General features: G+C 34.5%; 2 protein-coding genes and 1 long non-coding RNA gene across 4 annotated transcripts; all 3 read right to left on the reverse strand.

Moving 5' to 3' along the window:
• Nucleotides 1-6,076: 6,076 nt before the first annotated feature.
• Nucleotides 6,077-6,837, reverse strand: LOC25479531 (uncharacterized). The gene is made up of 2 exons (XR_003008659.2): nt 6,698-6,837; nt 6,077-6,549 (listed from the first exon to the last, which is right to left on the reverse strand). It is a non-coding gene; the product is annotated as an uncharacterized lncRNA (long non-coding RNA).
• Nucleotides 6,838-8,961: 2,124 nt separating this feature from the next.
• Nucleotides 8,962-10,647, reverse strand: LOC112418460 (MADS-box protein FBP24-like). The gene is made up of 4 exons (XM_024774807.1): nt 10,296-10,647; nt 9,616-9,776; nt 9,123-9,164; nt 8,962-9,027 (listed from the first exon to the last, which is right to left on the reverse strand). Exons 1-4 carry the CDS (start codon nt 10,645-10,647, stop codon nt 8,962-8,964), a joined length of 621 nt encoding a protein of 206 aa, XP_024630575.1.
• A 4,926-nt stretch (nt 10,648-15,573) lies between these two features.
• Nucleotides 15,574-17,715, reverse strand: LOC25479532 (DNA-3-methyladenine glycosylase 1). Of its 2 annotated transcripts, none has more exons than XM_013588051.3 (5): nt 17,324-17,715; nt 17,086-17,143; nt 16,363-16,446; nt 16,144-16,285; nt 15,574-15,980 (listed from the first exon to the last, which is right to left on the reverse strand). In XM_013588051.3, exons 1-5 carry the CDS (start codon nt 17,682-17,684, stop codon nt 15,702-15,704), a joined length of 924 nt encoding a protein of 307 aa, XP_013443505.1. In that variant the 5' UTR covers nt 17,685-17,715; the 3' UTR covers nt 15,574-15,701. The 2 variants fall into 2 exon arrangements, with proteins under 2 accessions (XP_013443505.1, XP_013443504.1); XM_013588050.3 differs by having other exon boundaries at nt 17,321-17,715.
• Nucleotides 17,716-23,335: the final 5,620 nt, after the last annotated feature.

Consider the following 23,335-nt stretch of genomic DNA (forward strand, 5'->3'; position numbering starts at 1 on the left):
GTTTCTACATCAATCTAACAACTTTTCATCAATTAATCATCAATTCCTCAATTTAACCTAATTCTCCAACTTCTCTAAATTAATCCTACACTTGTTAAATTAATCATCAGAATTACAGACTTAATAGGATTGAATGCTAGTCTCACCCTTACCTTAGTAAAGTCGAAATCGCAGCCCTCTTGAAGGTTCTCCTCTCTTCTCTTGACTTTTCTCCCTTTTCTCCAAAACTGATCGTACGTACTAACTTTTCTAAACTAGGTCTTCTCCTATTTATATCTCCTCTATTTACTTTATCTTATTCCTCTTTTTCCACTACTCTTCTAAATTCCAAAACAGCCCCACATCTCAATATTTATTTTATTTTCAAAACTTATTCTATTAAATACTAAAATAAGTCTATCAATAAAATATCAACACAACACCATGTCAATGCTTCATAGCTTATAGATTTTTCAATGTATTTTTCCAAACATCATATATAACTTTTGTTTGTGAGTTTAATATTGTAGAATTGTACAGCTCCGAACATAATCTCTGTTTTTTTTTCCTCCTTTTGTTAACCTAATGTAATCATATAATTATAAAGAAGAATATCATACATAGTTTTTCACACATTAATTTATTTATCACTTGAATTTGTGTTTCATTATGAAACATTGCTGATTCCTTGCTAGCTGTCTAGCTAAGGTATCTCTTCATAAGTTAAGTTGTTTTTTTCCATCTGAAACTTGCCACCCTGATATCTTGTAGGATTCAAATGCAATAGCCTCGAATTTGAGTCAAGATAATGAAGAACATGAACCATAACCAATGAGCAAATAAACATGGGTATTGGACCAAAAAACCAAAGCAGCGAGTTAAGTGCAAAATAAATACCTTGAAGATCGAGTGACCAAAAATCACCACCTCTTATGACTGCTAATTCCACACTACTAATAGGAACAAAACTATCTGGTGTGCTTATCAAATAGTTTGCATGAAAAAAGTGTCTTGCAGATTGAATAAAGCATGAGAAACCAAGAAGGACACAGGTTAATAAGCAAATGTACTTGATGGAAACTGCGGTTGCCCTCGTGTCACCATAGATTTATTGACTCTGGAAGAAAATATTTGAAGTATTAGCAGTCCAAGTATTAGAATTATTAGAATATCATTGTCATTATTAGAATATTATTGTTATTATTAGAATATAATTGTCATTAAATAGTCGTGATTGCATAGCAAATAGACACAGAATCTGACATTGTATATTTATCATTGGAAAATCAATAGAAAGGCAAGACCTATCATTCCAATATGGTATCAGTAAGCATAGGTACTGATCCTAAACCTAATTGTGCCGCCGCTCTCCTCACATAACCGGCTGCACAACCTTCTTCTTTCTCTCATCTCACCCACGCTGCTCTCATCAGCTTCCTTTCTCTCATCATGTCTACCGCACAGTCATCTCCCTCCTCCACTCCCAAATCATCCTCCGCTCCCCAAAACTCTGCAACCACACAGAATACCAATATAATCCTCTCATTCATCCCGCATTCACCATCTCCAACATCACCAATTTTTATCAAAATTACCCTAAGTATTGAAAAGGGTCAATATAACACTTGGTCTGAACTCTTCACAATCCATGCCCGTGTTCATCAAGTCATTGATCATATCATCCCATCTGAAATCACATCATGTCCTAATCTCAAAGACACCGATCCAAATCTCTGGGCACGTCTTGATGATGTTGTCCTTCAATGAATTTATGGCACGATTTCTGATGACCTTCTTCACACCATCATTGAGCGGGATTCAACCGCGGAAAATGCGTGGAACAGATTATTCAACATTTTCTATGATAATAAAAATTATCGGGCTCTCTACCTAGAGCAAGAATTTTCTAATGTCCATATGGAACAATTTCCTGATGCATCCACCTATTGTCAACATCTCAAATCCTTGTCTGATCAACTCTCTAATGTTGGTGCTCCCGTTTCTAACGAAAGGCTTGTTCTTCAACTTATCTCTGGCCTAACAAATGCGTATGTTACGGTGGGTTCACAAATCCGTCATGGAGACTCTCTTCCACCTTTTTACAAAGTTCGTTCTATGATTATCCTAGAAGAAAGGCTAAAGCAAAGAAAGCAGCAAATTCCATCAGCAACTCTGCTTTCGTATCATCTCTTGATGATAACGCGACCTCAGCAACTTCCTCTCAGCAGAGCAACCACCGCAACAACAACAGTGGTGCTGGTCGTGGTGGCCGAAACAATGGTCGTGGTGGCCGTGGCAGGGGTAGAAACAATGGTCGTGGTGGAGGTCGTTCCCAGCCTCAGTGGACCACTCCCACATATCCCAGACAACAGCAGTGGGCATATCCATGGCAGCCATGGGCCACTCCACCGTGTCCATATCCGACAACCGGTGCTCCCCATCAACAAACAGGCATACTAGGTCCTAAACCTCAGCAAGCTCACATGGCAACTGCTCCACCTCATATGAACAATCAGCAAGGCTCATCTTATTATGCTCCGACTGACATCCAAGCTGCTATGCATACTTTCTCCATCTCTCCTCCTGATGATCAATGGTATATGGACAGCAGGGCGACTTCTCATATGACGGGCAATGAGGTAATCTCACATCTTATTTTAATACGAGTAATAATATTACTGTTGGAAGTGGTCATCATATTCCTGTAATTGGTTGTGGTAATGCATCTTTACCCAATTCCCTAAGCTTAAACAATGTTTTGCATGCACCGAAAATTATCAAAAACCTTGTTTCTGTCAGAAAATTTACAATCGATAATGACGTTTCTGTTGAATTTGATTATCTTGGTTTTTCTGTGAAGGATTTCCAGACATGAACGCTTTTAATGAGATGTAACAGTTCTGGCAACCTTTACCCTATTCCCACAAGACCAAACACAACAACACTACCACCATCCGCCTTTGCTGCTTCATCTAATGAGTTATAGCATAGTCGTTTAGGACATCTAGGAGCTCCTATCTTAAATTCTCTTCATCGAAACAAACTTTTGCTATGTAATAAGTTTCAAAATTATTTCTTTTGTCACTCTTGTCCACTTGGGAAACAAATAAAATTACCATTTTACAATTCATTGTCATTTACTTGTATGCTTTTTGACATTGTTCATAGCGATCTTTGGAGTTCTCTGGTATTAAGCTCCGGAGGGCATCGTTACTATGTATTTCTTGATGATTTTACTAATTTTTTATGGACTTTTCCAATCTCAAACAAATCACAAGTACATTCCATTTTTTTACAATTCCGTGCTCACATTAAAACACAATTTGAACGTGAAATAAAATGTTTTCAATGTGACAATGGCAAGGAATACGATAATGCTCTTTTTCATAAGTTTTGTGAACAAAATGGAATGTCTTTTCGATTCTCTTGTCCTCATACCTCCCCTCAAAATGGAAAAGCCGAAAGAAAAATTCGTACAATCAATAATATAATTCGAACTCTCCTTGCCCATGCTTCTATTCCACCAGTTTTCTGGCACCATGCTCTTCAAATGGCCACTTACCTACACAACATACTTCCAAATAAGAAACTCACTCTCCAATCACCCACCAAAATTCTCTACCAAAAAGACCCGTCTTATTCACACCTCCGAGTTTTTGGATGTCTTTGCTATCCATTAATTCCGCCCACCACTAGGAATAAACTCCAACCTCGGTCTACACCATGTGCCTTTCTAGGATATCCGTCTGACCATAGAGGTTATAAGTGTTATGAATTGTCAAGTCGTAAAATCATTATTTCTCGACATGTCATTTTTGAGGAAAATACGTTTCCCTTTTCCACCATGAATGCTCCTACAACGACTGACTATAATTTTTTAGATGATGGAAAAATCCCCCTACTTCCCTCACACTTGTACACCACATATCCAGCAACTCCCTCTCCCAACATAACCGCCACTCAATCACCATCACCAGCAGCCCAACAAACTCCTACCCCTCAAACCACAAACCACACAAGTGTTCCCCTCTCACCAACCTCCTCGGCCCAACAACCTACACCCACAGTTGAAACACCTTCTCCCTCCCAGACAACGACCTCATCTCCACAAACTACACCTACCACCTCTTCTCCACCGATTCCAACATCCATTTCCCCTCCAGCACCTCATTCACCTCAAATGAGAACCCGTTCACAACACGGTATTGTCAAACCTCGTACGCTTTTCAACATACACTCATCAACCAACCAAACTATCTCTCCTTTACCTACAAATCCCATTGATGCGTTACGAGATCCTAATTGAAAAATGGCCATGAAAGACGAATATTATGCTCTTATTGAAAATAAGACGTGGGAATTAGTTCCTCGTCCCTCTAATGCTAATGTTATTCGAAGCTTGTGGATTTTCAGGCACAAGAAGAAATCTGATGATTCTTTTGAGCGATACAAAGCTCGTCTTGTAGGTAATGGTGCTAATCAACAATCAGGTGTCGATTGTGGTGAAACCTTCAGCGCTGTCGTCAAACCAGCCACTATTCGCATGGTACTTAGCATTGCAATATCCAAATCATGGTGTCTCCATCAACTAGATGTCAAAAATGCTTTTTTGCATGGAAATCTTGACGAAACCGTGTATATGCACCAGCCTCCTGGATTCCGTGATCCACAATATCCTGAGCATGTTTGTCTCCTCAAGAAATCTCTCTATGGTTTAAAACAAGCACCGCGTGCCTAGTACCAAAGATTCACTGACTATGTTGCCACATTGGGTTTCTCTCACAACATCTCTGATCACTCTTTATTCGTTTTTCATCGTGGCCTTGATACTTCTTATATCCTTCTATATGTGGATGACATAATTCTCACTACTTCATCTGATGCTCTTCGTGACTCTATTATGTCTAAACTTAGTTCTGAATTCGCCATGAAGGATTTGGGTCCTCTAAGTTATTTTCTAGGAATATATGTCACTAAACACACAGGTGGTCTTTTCTTGTCTCAAAGAAAATATGCAGAGGAGATTATAGAACGAGCATGCATGTCCTCTTGCAAACCGTCACCCACTCCAGTCGACACCAAGGAAAAAATCAGTGGCTCTTATGGGAATCCATATCATGACCCAACTGAATATCGGAGTCTTGCAGAAGCACTACAATATTTAACTTTCACAAGAACCGATATCTCTTATGTAGTACAACAGGTATGCCTATTCATGCATGACCCTAAAACGCAACATATGTCAGCACTGAAGCGTATCATTCGGTATATTCATGGCACTATTGATTTCAGCCTTCACTTACATCCCTCCTCTGTCAGCAAATTGGTTTCTTACACTGATGCAGATTGGGCTGGTTGCCCGGACACCAGGCGATCCACCTCTGGTTACTGTGTTTATCTTGGTGACAATTTAATCTCATGGTCTGCCAAACGTCAACACACCCTCTCTCGGTCCAGTGCCGAAGCCGAGTACCGCGGAGTCGCCAATGTAGTATCTGAATCTTGTTGGATTAGAAACTTACTGTTGGAACTACATTGCCCAGTCACAACAGCCACTCTGGTTTATTGTGACAATGTGAGTTCTGTCTATTTATCCGGCAACCTAGTCCAACATCAACGCACCAAACACATCGAGATGGATATACATTTTGTGCGTGAGAAAGTCGCCCGTGGCCAAGTACGAGTCTTACATGTCCCTTCACGTTACCAAATCGCTGACATCTTCACCAAAGGACTTCCGTTGCAACTCTTTGATGATTTTTGTGATAGTCTCAACATTCGTCAACCTCCCGTTTCGACTACGGGGGTGTATTAGAATTATTAGAATATCATTGTCATTATTAGAATATTATTGTTATTATTAGAATATAATTGTCATTAAATAGTCATGATTGCATAGCAAATAGACACAGAATCTGACATTGTATATGTATCATTGGAAAATCAATAGAAAGGCAAGGCCTATCATTCCAATACCAAGCTCCAATTAGAGAACAAAGAGTCAAAGAGACTGAGGCCAAGAATGTTGCCGCTGATGTGTTGAATCGAATTTCAAATTTATTACATTATTTCAGAAAGTTTCTCAAAAGGAAAATTGTGAAGGAAAGGAAACTCAATAATACTGTATTTGCAAAGAAAACTGTTGTCATCACAAACATTGCAATCACAATTAAAATAGATCATTTGATCATCATAATGCATGGGAAGACTGCCTGCCCTCATCAGCAGATTTTTTCTTTTTCTCCTCCTTAATATAATTTTGTCCATGCAATCTTTAAACTGATCACATAGATGTTAACTACTATCGACAATAAAAAGTTTCACACCCAATTTATCTGCAAGTTCCCTAGCTCCAGGGATGACTTTGACTGACATCAAACGCCAATATGAGACTTGTTTTACCTCTATTCTAGATCTCTATCTTGCAAGTATCGGGACATCGGAAAAAAAAATCTTCATCAACTTTGGATTTTAATTTGACAGTATTTTACGTAGCTGACCTATGTAGAAGATAGTTGGAGCACTGAACCAAATGCCAAGATGTGAAACAACTCCTAATGTCCATGTAACCTGCAGATTATTTACTTGTCAGGCAAAACCAAATGATATTGTGACAAGATGACTAAGCAAAAAGCATAAGAGGTTCCTGAAAGGCACCAAAACAAACAAATATAAGTTATTAATGGATTTGCAACAAATATAAGTTAATTTGTGCAACCTTGGCATCTCCGATAATGAACTCCATATGTTGATTCCCATTGCTAGCACCGACATTCCACGAATCTAACACTCTAAACCCAATTTTGTATATGTCCAGATTATTTTTCAGGTCCTTGATATAATCATAAACCCTCGACATTGAAAACCTTGCACCAAAATAGACAACATTTCAGCTTAATGAATTTAGTGGGACACATCATATTTATTGCTTTAAGTCTCTAAAACTACAACACAGTAGCTTAAAAAATCTGAACATACATCGTGCTAGGATTAACAAATGAAGATATTTGACAGATAAAAATGCAACAAATGATGCTTGTTAATAGAAAATTGAAACTTACCAATATTTGATCAGACAGTAATCACCATTCGACTAAGCTAAGACCATGATGAAATTCAATGCACACAAAGAACAGAGCTGATGCACATGCCAAAAACAATATATTAATTTAAAGAAGATTGAAAGAAATCAGAGAATTTAAAGAAGTTCAACTTACCTGATCTAGAAGATATATAAAATTCTCCTCTTTTGTGCTATTTCCCTTTCCATCATCACCTGCTCATTTGTTTGCTCTTCCTGCAAACACAAAATATCAAGTTACTTATCAAAGCAAAACAAACATTGAGGTGGAATAAGTTATGATATCGCATTGTATAATCATTTTAAGTTACGAAGGGCCTGATCAAATTAATCATTCAAAATAATTATCTAAAATCATATATTGTGCTCCCCAACAGCCGAAAACAAACCCAGACAAACAGCTGTAAACACAGCCTACACTAAATGGCCGAACTGCATAACAAAAAGGTAAAAACCCATGACAGCAGATGGGAAAACCAGCATGACAGAAAAATTATAAGCCCCAAAGCAGACAAAGTTTTTCAAGGCCGAACCTGCCACACCCAAACCACCAACCAGCGAGCACACCACTATCTCAAAAGACACATCCTCGGATTCCAACACCACTCATAATAAAACCCCATTACATCCAAAAAATTATCCAGAAAAAGTATACACTAAGGATTTTCCATACACAACTCAATAAAATGCATTAATGTTAAGAAATCCTTTGAGAATGCCTTTACCACAAAATAAATTTTCCAGACCATGAATAACATAAGAATCCTGTGCTACCAGTTATAACCATACAAAATACCTTCCATGCTTCATTAATCTCAACCTTACAAATTCAAATTTTGGCCGGTATTTTTTAAGCCATGAACATGTTGTTTTATTAAAAAATAATTAAATTAAATTAATAGAGTTAAAATTGGAAGAAAATATAAAAAACTACCGGCTATAAGCTCAAAAGCTACTTGAAATAGCTTCTCAAAAAATGCTATAAGCTAGTGAAAAAAGCTTTTTACCAAACACATCTTATTATATCAAAACAAGTTTATAAGCTAGTTCAACAAGCTATAAGCTAGCTTATTCGTGTTACCAAACATAGCCATGATGGGTTGAATTTGATGTGAAATTTTAATTGTTACAAGCCCTATAGTGTAAATTAATTAAAATTGTATACATAAATATAATTAAATAAAAATTAAAAATTACCTTATTAAAATTGATTTTTTTTTTATAGAAAAATTGACTCATTTATTTGACATTTAATATTACATTTGTATATTACATTTTGATTGATTGATATCTTGAAATGGTAAATACCCTCTAAACAAGAGAGAGTAATCTAGGTCTCACTCCCATTTGGGCTTTAGAGAAGCAAACCGAATAGTCCATTTTGCAGACTCAAGCATTTGCGATGCTATAATAAGCTTCTATATATATATAGAAGCTAGTGCAATAACGACAATAACTATAATGATGACAATAAATATATTACCAAGACGTATAGTATAGCCCTTCGTATATTACTATATACTATGATTAAGATATATAGTATAAACACGCAAATCAATTAAAGTTACCCGTGAATATATATAGGTATCTACTACATATGCCTAATTAATACTTCCTTTTAAGTCATAAATAAACACAGAGATATAGTAGGATTAATAGTGTCCAAGCTGCATTATACACCTATATATCAAGGTATGATCGATATTCCACAATTCCAAAGACATGTCAATAATTAAACATAATATTATATTATTAATATAAGAAATTAATTAATGATGTTTAATAATATATACCATTAACTAATTAATATTCATGCCTGATCGAGATACCAGGTATTGAGTTCATAGTCATGAAAATTTGGTTATGCCAGCTGAAGAGGTTGGTCCTCAAAAAATGCAAATTCATCCATTACACCCATGTTTGGCATGACTGGATAAATTGATATTTTCATCTTGCAAGATTCTTTCCTGAATCACAATAACATATATACAATTATGGATCATGTGTCTATTAATAGTCAATGATTAACTAAAGAGAGGGTTAGTTTAATTATATATGTCACCTTCCTGATCATATTATCAATTTGCTGCTGCATGAGCTCATTCTGCATTAAAAATAATGTGTCAATAATTTGTGTTGAAGGATAGTCATGAAAATATTATATTACAAGGTAAATTACAAATTGGTCAATTTTTTATTTTTTAACAGAAAAAGATATAATATTGATTAAAATGAACAAGAAATACACTCTAATCTAATTACATATATAGAAAATTAAATAACTAATGAAGACTCCATAAAGGTTACACCCTTGCAAACAATCTTGAAGATTATAATACACCCAGACCCTATGTTTCATTGATATATTGGTTTCATTCAACATTTTGATCAAGTTAATTTCATTTTCATTCCTATGTGTCAAAAACTATGAAAGTTAAAGAAAAAGGCAATTTTATTTTTGAATAAAATAAAAGCCAAATTGATCAAAGTTCATGAATATTGAAGAAGAAATAAACTAATTACTAGATAGAATAGATAAAATAATTTTGACTAACCTGGCGCTTTCGAACTTTAGCAAGAGATATTTCTAATTCATGTTCAATTTTAGTCAAGTCATCAAACCGTAAAGCCTTCATGTCATCTCCAAGATAACGTTGAATTTCCAATTCAAGACGAAGACTTTCCTGCCTTAGAATTGGTATCTCATGGAACATTTCTATTTCCTATAAACAAATATTTTACCAACAAAATTAATTACATTAGCTACTAATATATATATATATATTGTACTTGCAAAAAGTACAATAAGAAATTCTAGGGTTAAGAATCGTATATTAGGGTTTTAGGCTGACTATCGGATGCTTGAGAATGATCTCTAGAGTGGTATTTATAGCCTGCTGTGGGCTTGGGTTACTATTGCTTGGCCTCCAAGCAACAGAGATATTTTAGTATTTTAGGCGGTTTCTAGAAGCTTCTGGAGGTTTAAAGAGGGCGGCATCCTTTAGGAGGATGCGCCTAAATTCAATAACCCCTCTGGAAGGCCTCTAGGTCTTTACGGAGGGTGTTTAAGTCCTTCCAGAGGGCTTCTAAGCTTTGAGGAATATTATGACGGTCCATATATATATATATATATATAGTAAAAAAAGAATAATATAAATAATGTGTGTATATAACTGAACTCTCTCGCACAAACAAGGCTTTATTAATTTTTCATAATTAACAATAAAACACATACCTCGGATAAGATAATCCGGCTGCTCCACTTCCTCCGTATTCAAAGAAAACATTTTTCCCGCCGCCTTCTTCGGCTTGGTACACTTAGTACTGATATGACCCTTCTCTCCACAATTGTAGCAAGTAACATCATTTGCAACACCCTTGCATTCAAAAGCCTTTGTGACCCGCTTTCCCACACTTGTGACAATTAATGTCCTTCTTACAATCATTGGCATAATAGCCCATAGTTCCACACTTGTAGCACTTGACATCCGCCAAATTCGGCTTAGAGCCCCCACCGGCTTCTCTCTTATTTCCTTTGTCCTTGTTGTACGGTTTTCCAACTCCATGGCCTCTTCCTCTCTTCTCATTTTGAGCCTTGTAGTAATTAGTCTTAGCTCTTCCAGCATCATCAAACATACGACACTTATGCACCAAAGTATCAAAGTCTCGGATCTCCTGAACACATATACTGATAGATATCCGGCCTAAGCCCACTCTCAAACTTCACACACTTCGAAACCATAACATCTTCAACATTGATGTACGGACAAAACCTCGAAAGCTCCTCAAACTTCGCCACATACTCGGCTACAGACATGCTTCCTTGTTTCAGATTCAAAAACTCAACCTCCTTCTTGGTCCTCAAGTCTTCAGGGAAATATTTCCTCAAGAATTCAGCTTTGAACTTTGTCCAGGTCACAACTTCTTCACCAAACTCAAGTCTTCTTTTGGCATTAGTCCACCACTGCTCAGCTTCCTCAGCAAGCATATGAGTCGCCAATCTGACCTTCTGGTCATCTCCCGTCACCATAGCACGGAATATCCGCTCCATGCTCTGTACCCAAGTCTGGGCTCCCTCTGGATCAAACCTCCCCTCGAATGTCGGTGGATTGTTCCTCAAGAACCGATCAAGACTTCGCTCCTCAGCCTCCCCTTCGTTCTGACGACTAGCCACTGCATTCTCATTCGACTGGGCCAACACTTGAGCCCAGTTTCAGCAACTTTTGATTTTCTTTCCGGGCATTCGGGGATCAATCTGAGCTTTGTAAAATATTTCTTTCAACTTGTTTAATCACTGTTTATACTCCTTTATTTACTGGAACATGTTTTACTTATCCAAACTTGAGATTTTCTAAATGGTTTGAAACTTGAACTTTTGATATTTTCGAATTTGTCGGAAAATGAACTTTTGTGCATTAAAATAACTACAAGCTTGGTCTACAGTTCATATAGACTTAGACGAGACATGTAAGGATGGTTTAATGTCTTAATTATATCAAACTTGATTTTCGGGTGGGATTGTGGAATATGTGAACTTGGGGTTTTCTCATACGAACATAGGCTAATCTTTGAACTAATGCTTGATAGTTCGTAAGTGGCCCATGCTCATACTTATATGATTGATTAAGATTGAATTGTAGGTTTCCAAACTTGAACAAGTTACCTTGCTTTGAAAATTATCAATGTTGGTTGTTTGCCACTTGATACGGACTTTGTTGATAATGATTCTTTTAAGCCGGTTACCTTATGAACCATTTGTGATTAGCTTTATTTGATTAAGTGAAGAGATGTGAATAATTGTTAAGCATTGGATACGATGTTCATGATAAGGTGTTGTATTTTCTCGTTACTTGGAATGTGGGAAAGTCATGTATTGATATTGAATTATGTGAAGAAGATGATATTTGTAAATACATATATATTGATTAATTATGATATTGTTGGTGAATATATATATGTTGAATGATTGTGGTGAATTGTTGGTGAGTTCATATATGTCAAGTAATGGTGAATTGTTGGTGAATGCATATATGTTAAGTGTTTGGTGAGAATGTGGTGAATTGTTTGTGTGAACATATGCATTTGTTGTTGAGTCATATGTTCACGCATTCATGACTGATGGTGATGGATTTTATATCCAATTGAGGTGATTATGATGTTCTGTTGGCATCATGGGTGACGGCCTAGACGTTGGTGATGTCGGTACCACATGCATTTAGGTGTCGTGTCTAAGAACATACCATGTTGTGGCATGACTCCTAATTGTGAATGTGAGTAATTGGTTGTGATACTTTGAAGTATTATTATGAAGTAATATTAAAATTGAATATTCATATTAATTAATTGGAACTTGAATTGGTTTATTTATATTCAAATCTATTTTGTTGATTATGATTGATGTGAAGCTTAACCCCTGTGGTTTCGACCGCCTACTTGTTTGTATGAATGGGTAGACAGAGTAGATGAGTAGTTTTCTTTTGGTGAGTGCTTGGATAGCAGGAGCTAATCTCCGTTATCGTTCTTGGAGTCTTAGATTAGGCTCTGATTAGGACGTTGGTCTTTATGTCTTTGTTGGATTTATTTATTATTGAGATTTTACCCATATGTCGGGATTTGGAGAATTTATATAATGATGTATATTGATCTCATGACATGTATACTTTGGAGATGTATGACTTATATCCGCTGCGACTGTTGAGAATTTTTATATATGCATGTTGTTTGAATTTTTATGTGAAGACGTAGCGTCTATTTCTTGAATATTTATATTATTCACGTGTATTATCGCTTTAATAGAAATAGGGCGTTACACCTCCCATTACAATACCAAGCATCTGTCAGGATACTTATCTTTGTTGCAGGTATAAATAAATAAATAAGTATGTTTGTTTAGTAACATGTATGTCTTGATTGTAATGTATATTTACATGTGGTTGTCTTTGTTGCAGACTTTGGTATTTCAACATTTTAGGGGTATGAGTAACAAGGATCTATGTGCGCCAGATGGGCACATAGATAAACAATTGGGCACCCTGCGATGCAGGTTGTGGAGGCGAATCTAGGATACATCAGATGGTTTTATATCATCTCACATCCACGCATGATTCTTCCAGACGAGGATGTTCAGGTCCCAAGGTCGTCAGAGCATAATGCCCTTGATGAGATTGTTGTTGAGCAAGATGGAGAGCAGGGGGTACTTGGATTTGGCTGGAAGGTTGGGCCGTATCAGATACCATGTTTATGCTGGCATGTCCAGTGGTGTGATTGTGCAAGGGTTTCCCCAATGGATTAGTTTGGAAGAAGTCTTGAGAGAGGTTCATGGAGGACGAGTTTACCGCCATAGGTTTGATGTTGAGGGTGGCAGGGGCTGATTTTATGTTATGGTGTTGTAACCGTTGGATAATTTTTCTTTTAATTTTAATGTTATGTCTTAACATTTGGTTTGTAACCTTTGGATAATTTGTGTTTTTAATTTAATGTTGAAAATTGTGTTGTGATGTTAATTTCCATTTTGAATTTAATTTTATGTTTGGACATCTAATCAACAGATGTTTATGTAGTTTATAAGCAATTTAAAGTGTCAAATGCATGTTTCAACCAAAACAGACATTGTCTGTCTCTGAGCTTATACAGTTCAAGATTATATAATCTGAAATGTTTTTTACACATTTCAAATTATATAACCCGGAATGACCCTTTTTCCACTCTAATTGTTGACTTTTGATAGGGTGTTTGACACATTTTGGATTATATAATCAAATTGACTAAAAGTTTTTTGTATTATATAATCCGAACCATTCAAATGCACTTCAGCATTAAGATCCTTCAGGGTGCTGCAGGCTCCAACAAGGTCGAAATGTTTCAAATTTTATAACCCAAAGCTGGTTCGGATTATATAATCCAAACCAAAGGTATTTTGGAAAGAAAAAAAAAAGGGCGTGCAAGAATAACATTGGGTGGGAAAAGTAATAATCATCTTATTACGTTGATGTGAAAAGAATAGGCCCACCCACCTTTCCTTGCTCACCAAGTTACTCTTACATTAAATATTCACAAGATTCGGCAAGACATTGTGCGTTGAACAAAAAAAAGGGTTAAAAAATATACTTTGCTAGTTCAATTGGAATTGTATATCGAATGTTCGTGATTATGGTCTAAACGAATGTTGTCATGTGTGCTCGTCTAATGTTCGTGATTATGGTCAAATGAATGAGGCTTCTATAAATGAAATGAAAGGAAACTTTAAACTAGTTAAAACGAGGCATTAATGTCGTTTTTGTTTTATTTTTAAAATTTTTGGTTGCTTTGCCATGAGATCAATTAAATAATATGTTTAGTGCGATGGTATGTAAGGTAAATTTAATACGGTCCACTTATATATTATTGACCAACAAGATAAAATAAAAGGAAAATTCTATGGTGAAGTCATGAGAATGATTTTTTTGGTGAAGTTAACGCTATAACATCAAAAACGTAGTGACAAGACTACACTTAATTTAATTTTATCCTACCTTGTTTTAACTGTGTAACACTTCACATAATATCATCAACTCTGTTTGCATGTTAAAGATTCCAACGATGTAAGTCCAAGATGTTGCAAGCATTACTAAATGCATTACTAGATCATTAATCAGTAATCAACAAAATCAAAATTAACTTTTTTAAAAAAGTCAAGTTTTCTTACTGCACCGTAGAAACTCCCAAAATAAAAACTCTACATGTTTACCGCTTTTCAAGTATATGTGGTACATACCTCATATTTTACTTTTGGCTTACTGTATTTCTATTATATTCTTTAAAGTTTGATATGCTATGCAGTACTAATGTTTTCTTCTTCTAATATTCATGGAAATAGGGATTTGATCCTTCTGATATTGGACCACAGACATCTGATCCTTCTGAACTTGGAAACCTGTTGTTACAACCAGGTCAACGACAAGTGGATCCTCAGGCGAAGATGAGGCTTATCAAGGAGAGATTAATATGAATGGAGACAAGAACGCTTCTGATGCAAAACAAGATTCTAGGAGTTCAATATGTTTCACATACGACGTTCTTAACGCCTAATGACATTGCCTCTCAGGATGCTTTCTAATAGGGAATCGGCTAAACTCTCAGGAAATAGAAAGCAAGCTCGTATTGTTGATGAATGCTATAAATCTTTGGGGCCATAAATCATTTGGATATGAATGCTAGCTATGGTGGATTTGCATCTGCTTTGATTAAGAATCCTGTTTGGGTTATGAACGTGGTTCTTGTCGAGGTTAAGGTTGATACTCTTCGAGCAATATATGAAAGGGGATTGATTGGATGATACCATGATTGAACAATTTATCACATATTAAACAATATTCAATGTTATATTTCCATTGTGATTTCCTTGATTAATTAAACAATTGTGCTTTGATTATTTTGTGTTCACAATTGTTCCTCTCCTGGGTTGTTATTAAAAGTAAATTAACTATAATAATGGTCAACCAAATCATATAGAGTTATAATTTGAAATCATATTATATTTTCAATCTCATTATATTGGTATCATACCAAACATAAAGTCTTCTGCAAAGTACAGACAAGGCCTCAAGGCTTGAATTAAATATGTATGCAAAACTGAAAAGATGTTTATACAAAAAAAAGTGAATTAAATATGTTTCCAAGGTCTTTCTGCTAGGTTTACACATTCTTTGTGCCTATAACAACCAACAAGATGATCAATAGTCAATCCTGCAACTTGCATAAAAGAGTAAACAATCACTGGACCCAAATATCTAAACCCGCGTTTTAATAAGTCCTTGCTTATGGCATCTGCTTTTGGTGTCCTCAATGGAACATCTCTTGAGTATCTGTATTTGTTAATCACTGGTTTGTGATTCACGTAACTCCATATATAGCTACTGAATGATCCAAATTCCCTCCTAATCTGTAGAAAAAGAAAAAAAAAATCGCCAATAAGGGTTCTCAAAGCATTTTCAGTTTTCATTTTCTAAAATTTGTGTTCGTTTTAGATTGTTAATAAGAAGATAGTTGACTCATGTAGTGAAAAATGTCGATGTATAAACATTAAATATATGTTATGTACTTACCTTCATCATGCATTTGGCATTGTCGACTATGCACTTTACTCTGCACTCAGCTAAAACAAGTTCTGTGGCTGATGCTATGTCGATAACTTCCTTCTCCTCCATTTTGGAAACAGTGTAAGGATCAAATCCAGCAAAAACTTGTCTGTGTCAAGAACAAAATTATACAAATATGTTAATGTAATTACAAATCAAACAAACATGCATATAGAAGGTTTTTACCTTAAAACTTCTTTTCTTTTTAGAATTTCTGTCCAGTTGTAATCTATCAGCAATCCCGACAATGCAAGCAGCTCGAACAGTTTTCTGTCTCAGTGTTCAAGCAAATAAAAAAGTTGGCAAATGCATATGAACATATGGAAATGGATTCCTTTTGGTCAAAATACCAAGTCTATCAGAACTGTTGGATAAAAGATTGAGTATCGCATATTTCAAGTTGCTTTCATGTTGTTCAAATATATATATATAAACCATTATTTACACTTGAATAGAAGGCAAGCGGGCAACAAGTTGCGCCGCTAGACCTTTTTGGATGGCAAAACCAATCCTCGTAAACACAACATTCATGGACCTAGGAGACACGACATTGTTATGCATGACCTTTTGAGCTCGATGTAGAAGGTCAACAGCCTCTGGTGCTAGGAAACCGAAAGTGTCAAAAGCAAATGGTATAAAAGCATGTTGATTGTCAGACACGCTTTCTCGTGTTTGGCCATCTTACTTGACGCAGCTTTGAGGGCTGCCTGTCCTACGGTAAAAGGCCCGACACCTTATCCCACAGTTGCTTTCTAAATCTGGTTTATCGAATTTGAAATATGAAATTCATCGTCTTATATTTATCCAACTGTGCTGACATATACCGACTATGGTGAATGCATATGTAACTAAATATTTTTGTGTTTGAAGGAAAAAAGAAAAAGTTGTAACATATTGAACAGTTCTTACTTGTCATCATAAGCTGGAACTCCCCAACATTCGTCATGAAATTCTATGTATGCCTTATCTGCACAACATTGATATAGCAGAATTGGAATTTACCTCATTGGTGAAAATGTTATTGGAATTTACCTTAATATTGTTGTGTATGCAAAAATTTGAAACTGTCTTATCGCAGAATTGATTCTATTTATGCAAAAGAAAGTAAAATGATAACGAAAAAAAAAAATCAAAATGTTTATACCACAGTTCTTTGTGATCCAGCTGCATCTTTTCAATTCACCAAGCTCAGCCGCGTGTTGATTTTGTTGTTGCTGTGAAATATTAATAAGTGTATGTTCTCTTCTCTGTCGCGGTGAAATCGAATGAAGTGCTAATGAGACTTCTTCATCTGCTATAGTTAAAGAATCTGTGAAACAAGGGTCATTTGAATTTTGTGATAGTGATGATGAAAATGAAGATATGGATGAAGATGAAGAACTTTTTTGTAATCCTATAGGGTACACTCTTTTGAGGTGTTTGTGGAAAATTATTTGGTTCAATTTCTTTGATTCTTGGTCACTTGATTTTTTCTCCATTGCATGTCTTTTTGCATTTACTTTAGACATGTTTGGGAAGATGAGGAAAAATTATATAATGGTATGATCAATATGAATGATTTTGTAGGGGAAAATTCTTAAAGGAGGTTGGTGAAACGTGAGTTTCAAGTTTGTCAAATATTGTTGGTTCTTAATTTGTTTCTAAGAAACATATTTAAGTCTATAAGATAGGGAACTTTTTCTTGATAAGGAAATTAGGATACTTCAATGTTTGGCAACATGTATTAATATCAATATTAGCATCATATTCTTGAATGTAAAACAAAACATAATTAGCAACAAAAAAAAAAAAAACTATTAACAAATCTTTTGCTGCTTTTCTTGTTGAATATGCAGACTAAGACAAGGATTGCCATGATTGTATAGTCAGCAATCCATTTTTTTAGCCAATCTTTTTCCGTCTATACCTCAAATTAAGTAACCCACACACCCACACCCACTCAATTGTAGTCTAATATGGAATATGATATGATTCAATCCAATTATTGAATTTAAAGTATTGGTTAGCAAACAAGTGTCATTTTTCGAAGGACACTTATTAAGGATTCAAAAGAAGAAATGATTTATAAATTTAATGTAGAAATTAATTTAGAAAAAGTTCTTTTTTTTAAGTTTTAATTTGTTGAATACACAATATCTAAAAAAAATATTTCTTCTTTAGATTTCTTTTTAGAGAAACTTCTTTAGATTTCTAAACAAGTGTTCTAAAGATACTTGTTAACATTTCCTTTAAAATGTTATAAAAAAATGATAAGGTACACAAAAGTTTGATAAATTATTTAAATATTGTAAATGCATTATTAGAAAACAAAATTTAATGTATAACCTACTTTTTAGAATACAAGCATATATCAATTTAAGATTGTAAAAACATGAATGTTTGATTAATTTTTGCTCAAAAAGATAATATTTAATTTATTTAAAGTTATACCGTTTGTCAACTCTCTCTCTCCCCCTCTCTTTTGTGAGCTGTCAGCTAAAACCCTAATTTATTCTTCTTCATCCACCAAAGAGAGGTGGTTTAAGGTCAAATTTTGACCCCAAATCAGCCCTCTACATCGTTTTTCTCCTTCCCCTTTGTTTAAATAAGTGATTTTCACATCGAATTAGGTTTTTCTTTCGTGATTTCGTTGTCTTAGCGTGACGTTGTTTTGTTTGTCGTCTTTGTGCGAAGTTTGTCTTTTCCCTCTTGTTTAGGTGTTTGTTCATATCAGATTTCTAGATCAGCTTCGATATCCAACCAATGACTTTGGCGTCATCAACGTTGCAGATCCGGAGGCATGGCTATTTCGGAGATTTTAATATAGTCATATTTGTAGGCTTATATACTTTGTTGTTTTATGCTATTAAAAAAAACCTGGATGTTGTGAGTTTGTTCACATGTTCATCCTTTTTGTTTTTAGCGAATTTGTATTGCATCGATGTACTATATCAATTTGAATGAATGAATGTCGTTTGTTTTTTGTAAATATATATATATGGGATAGGATCAAATGACACCAAGGTGTCAAATTAAATTTGACACCAAATCTTAACCATTAATACGGTTTTAATCTAACGGCTCCCATCAATTCATTATGTGTTCACATGCTTGATCAAGTGACGCATCTTTTATTTTTAGAAATAATTTATTCTTTCTTCTTTTGGTTAATTGCTTTCCAAAAATTCTAATATTCTATATTTTTTTTTTATGAAGGATTCTACATCGTTTATTCTTAGGGCTCTCTTGCACATGATTTACCCCTATTTCATTACTCCAAAACCTAATTGCCATTTTTTTTGCTATACCATTGTTTTATGCTTCACTTCCCAAGCTATTCACCATTACACCTTCCTTCTTATCTTTTCCTATACCAGTCGAAAACTTAATTTTGTGGCTGCTGTCCAAAACTTAATTATCGTTTTCCTCATCCTATAACAACCATATTTCTTTATTGAGTTTATTTCTATTAACTATTTTTTCGAAGAGCCTTAAAAGATTTTTTTTTTTAAAGAAGGGCTAGGGATGCTAAAAACATGAACAAAATGAATAATGACTAATTCTCTAATTTAAGTTCTTTATACAAATGTTGTGAGTAATTCATACCTAAGAATAAAAGATGTAGAATCCTGTGAAAAAAAAATCAGAGAAGTTTTGGAAAGGAATTAACCAAAAGAATAAAGAATAAATTATTTCTAAAAATAAAAGATGGATCACTTGATCAAGCATGTGAGCACTTAATGAATTGATGGGCGCCGTTAGATTAAGCCCGTATTAATGGTTAGGATTTGGTGTCAAATTTAATTTGACACCTTGGTGTCATTTGATCATATCCCTATATATATATATATATATATATATATATATATAAAGCTCGACAAATGTGACTATCATGTTAAAATAATGTGATTAAACAATCAAATTCATTAAAGGGTCATGTTAACCAGTGTCCCGAGACACTGGTTAAGGAAACTAAAAAAGAAAGTTTTAAAGTGAAAATAACACTTTTTATGCTTTCGAGAAGTTGATAGCACAAGTTCCAATTTAATGTTTATTATATTTGATCCCTTAACCAGTGCCTAGAAGACATCGGTTAACATTTCCCTTCATTAAATTCATGTTATGCAAAAGGTCTTAAATAGAGCAAGAATTATACAAAACAGTATCAAAAGATCATCACCAAAGAACTTCAATATATTCGTATGGTGTTTGTTTTCCGTTTTAGTCAGAAAAAATGGTATAGTGAGGGTAGTTGTGGTGTTTGTCTCAATGCAAGATGTAATTAGTCCATTTCGTTATTCTTAACTCTTACTCGATATGCACCTGTAGCCTACATAGACAAAGATACAATATCTTTCTTTTTAGTTATTCAATCATCTCTATTTGAAAACGATATGGCTCTTTAACCAGCGTTGGGGCAAGAGATAAAAATTGGTGAGATTCTTCCCCAATCACTCACGCGCACTCCAAAATTTCAAAAATACTATGTTTAGATTCTATAATTCGAAACCAAAAAACATACTATAGAGTCTATAATTCGAATCATTTCATTATACTTTTTGACTAAGACTCTTCCATCCTCACTTCTCCATTTTTCGTATTCAACCTAAAAAAACTCCCAAAACCTACCGAAATTCAAATCGCAAAACTTTGCGTCATTTTTCATCTTAAGTTACTCGCATCCATAACATTTCAAACATTTTTATATATGGACACACACTGATCATGTTAGAGCTATCATGATACCCATAACCGCCTCTTGTTTGAGAGAGCGTCGGATGACGTATAGAGCTAGGCATGACAACAAAACCTGCATCCACGGTTATCCATCCGACCCAACCCCGATTTGACGGTTTTCCCCACTTTGATTGGGTTTAGGTATAGGTTTGAGTTTTTCTCGATTTCAAAACACAGGTATGGGACGGGTAGCATAGATATAAGTACCCACCCCGAACTCATATTCAAACTCGTTCCGAATGTTGAAAATTACTTTATTACCATATTATTGCTCATTTTATTCTCGTGTTACAACTTTCTTTGGTTATTTTGTTTGGGTTCGTTCACTCTCATGCCACGGCCTCGAGGACTCCTTTCGTGAGGAGCCCTTTGAAACTTATTAGTGGTTGGGCGCCGGCCCATACCAGAACAAATATTATTTTTAAAAGTAAAAAACATCAATATCAACTTAAAAATATGTAGATATGGGCACATGGGTTAAATATGTTTTTAGACCTTACACTTTGCGCTCCTTTGAAGAATAGTCCCTACATTTCAATAAATATTTTTAAAATCCTCACATTTTATCTCCGTTATCAAAAATAGTCCATGTTGTTAATTCTCTAACGGAATGCTGATGTGACAGTTAGTGGGTCCCAATTATTTTAAGGTTAAATATGTTTTTGGTCCCTACATTTTCCGTGATTTTGAAAAATAGTCCTTACATTTCAATAAATGTTTTTAAAATCGCAAAAATAATAAGGATTATTCTTCAAAGTCACGCAAAATGTAGGGACCAAAAACATATTTAACCCTAAAATAATTGGGACCCACTAACTGCCACATCAGCATTCCATTAGAGAATTAACAGCAGAGACTAATTTTGATAACGGAGATAAAATGTGAGGATTTTAAAAACATTTAATGAAATGTAGGAATAATTCTTCAAAAGGGCGCAAAATGTAAGGACTAAAAACATATTTAATCCTAAATTTAATATGGATATGGATGAAGAGGAGAAGCTACTCTTTTATTGGTTGAAATTAATGTACGTTTTACATTTTGTAAACATGTCCCACATAAACTAGTGCGACTCATATATATTTTTTTTTTATCAGGTAGTCTACTGGCTAGAATTTACTTTTTAAAGTGAATAAGTGGGGTGTCCGGGGTTTGAACCTCAGCCCCTGCATATAATAATGCATTGTTCCTGCCAATTGAGCTATGACATTTTTCTTCTATATAAATAAGGATAAAAAAGTTATAAATTTGTTCCAATACGTAAACTTTTCTCATACAATAGAATGATATTTTTGTTCTATATATATACTAATAAGAAAAGAAATGTCCCTTGAATTTACCATTTTGTCCCCATAAGGGGTAATTTGGTAATCTACGTATTGGTTGACTTTTTTTTTTAACAATGGCCTATGAATTTACATTTTTGCCCCTAACCAATTTTTTTTAATTATTTTCTAATTTTTATATTTTTAATAACTTTTAATTATTTTTCAATTTTTTTATTTTTAACTTTTTCAATTTTTTATCCCAAATTCAGTTGTTTCTACATTGCCGTTGTGAGAGATTAAGGTATCGTTTAGCCCGATATTTTTCAAACTTCTCTACATTTTTAAGGAGAAGTTAGGTCAAACACAATATGAATTAAATACTTACTAAAAAAAGTACTTTTTTTGAACGCATAAAATTGAATGGAATAAGCTTTGACCAGAAGATGTTGAATGTTACTTTAAAAAACTACTTCTCGACAATTTATTTCACAAACACCTAATCAACTTACGCTAGGAACCTTTTCTTTATTTTTAATATTATTTTTTTTTTTTAACAATGGCCTATGAATTTCAATATTTTCCCCTAACCAATTTTTTTTAATTATTTTCTAATTTTTATATTTTTAATAACTTTTAATTATTTTCCAATTTTTATATTTTTAACTTTTTCAATTTTTTCTCCCAAATTCAGTTGCTTCTACATTGCCGTTTTGGAAGATTAAGGTTTTTCAAACTTCTCTACATTTTTAAGGAGAAGTTAGGTCAAACACAATATCAATTAAGTACTTACTAAAAAAAAGCACTTTTAGAACAAATAGGTTAAATCTAGGGTTAATATTGCATCACCGGTTAACATTTAGAAATAAGAGATGACTGTAACACCCCGTTACCCAAAAGTAATTAAATAACAAATAATCATCAAAGTTAAGCACCAAACGGGCATGCTACATCGCAAATTCAAAATTCCTTAAATAGATAATAAAACTATTTAACTCAACATCGTTCATAACTTCAAAAATCATGCAGCGGAAATGTTTGCATTTAATAACAACAATGGTTTTAAGTCTCCAACAACATCTTGGCATTAAGCCTAATCATCAACAAGTCAACCAACAAGGGCTACATCAATAAGTTCCAAAATTTGATACATGGAAGGAAAAACAACAATAATATAA

Source organism: Medicago truncatula, chromosome 5, assembly GCF_003473485.1.
Source record: "Medicago truncatula cultivar Jemalong A17 chromosome 5, MtrunA17r5.0-ANR, whole genome shotgun sequence".
NCBI classification, from domain to species: domain Eukaryota; kingdom Viridiplantae; phylum Streptophyta; class Magnoliopsida; order Fabales; family Fabaceae; genus Medicago; species Medicago truncatula.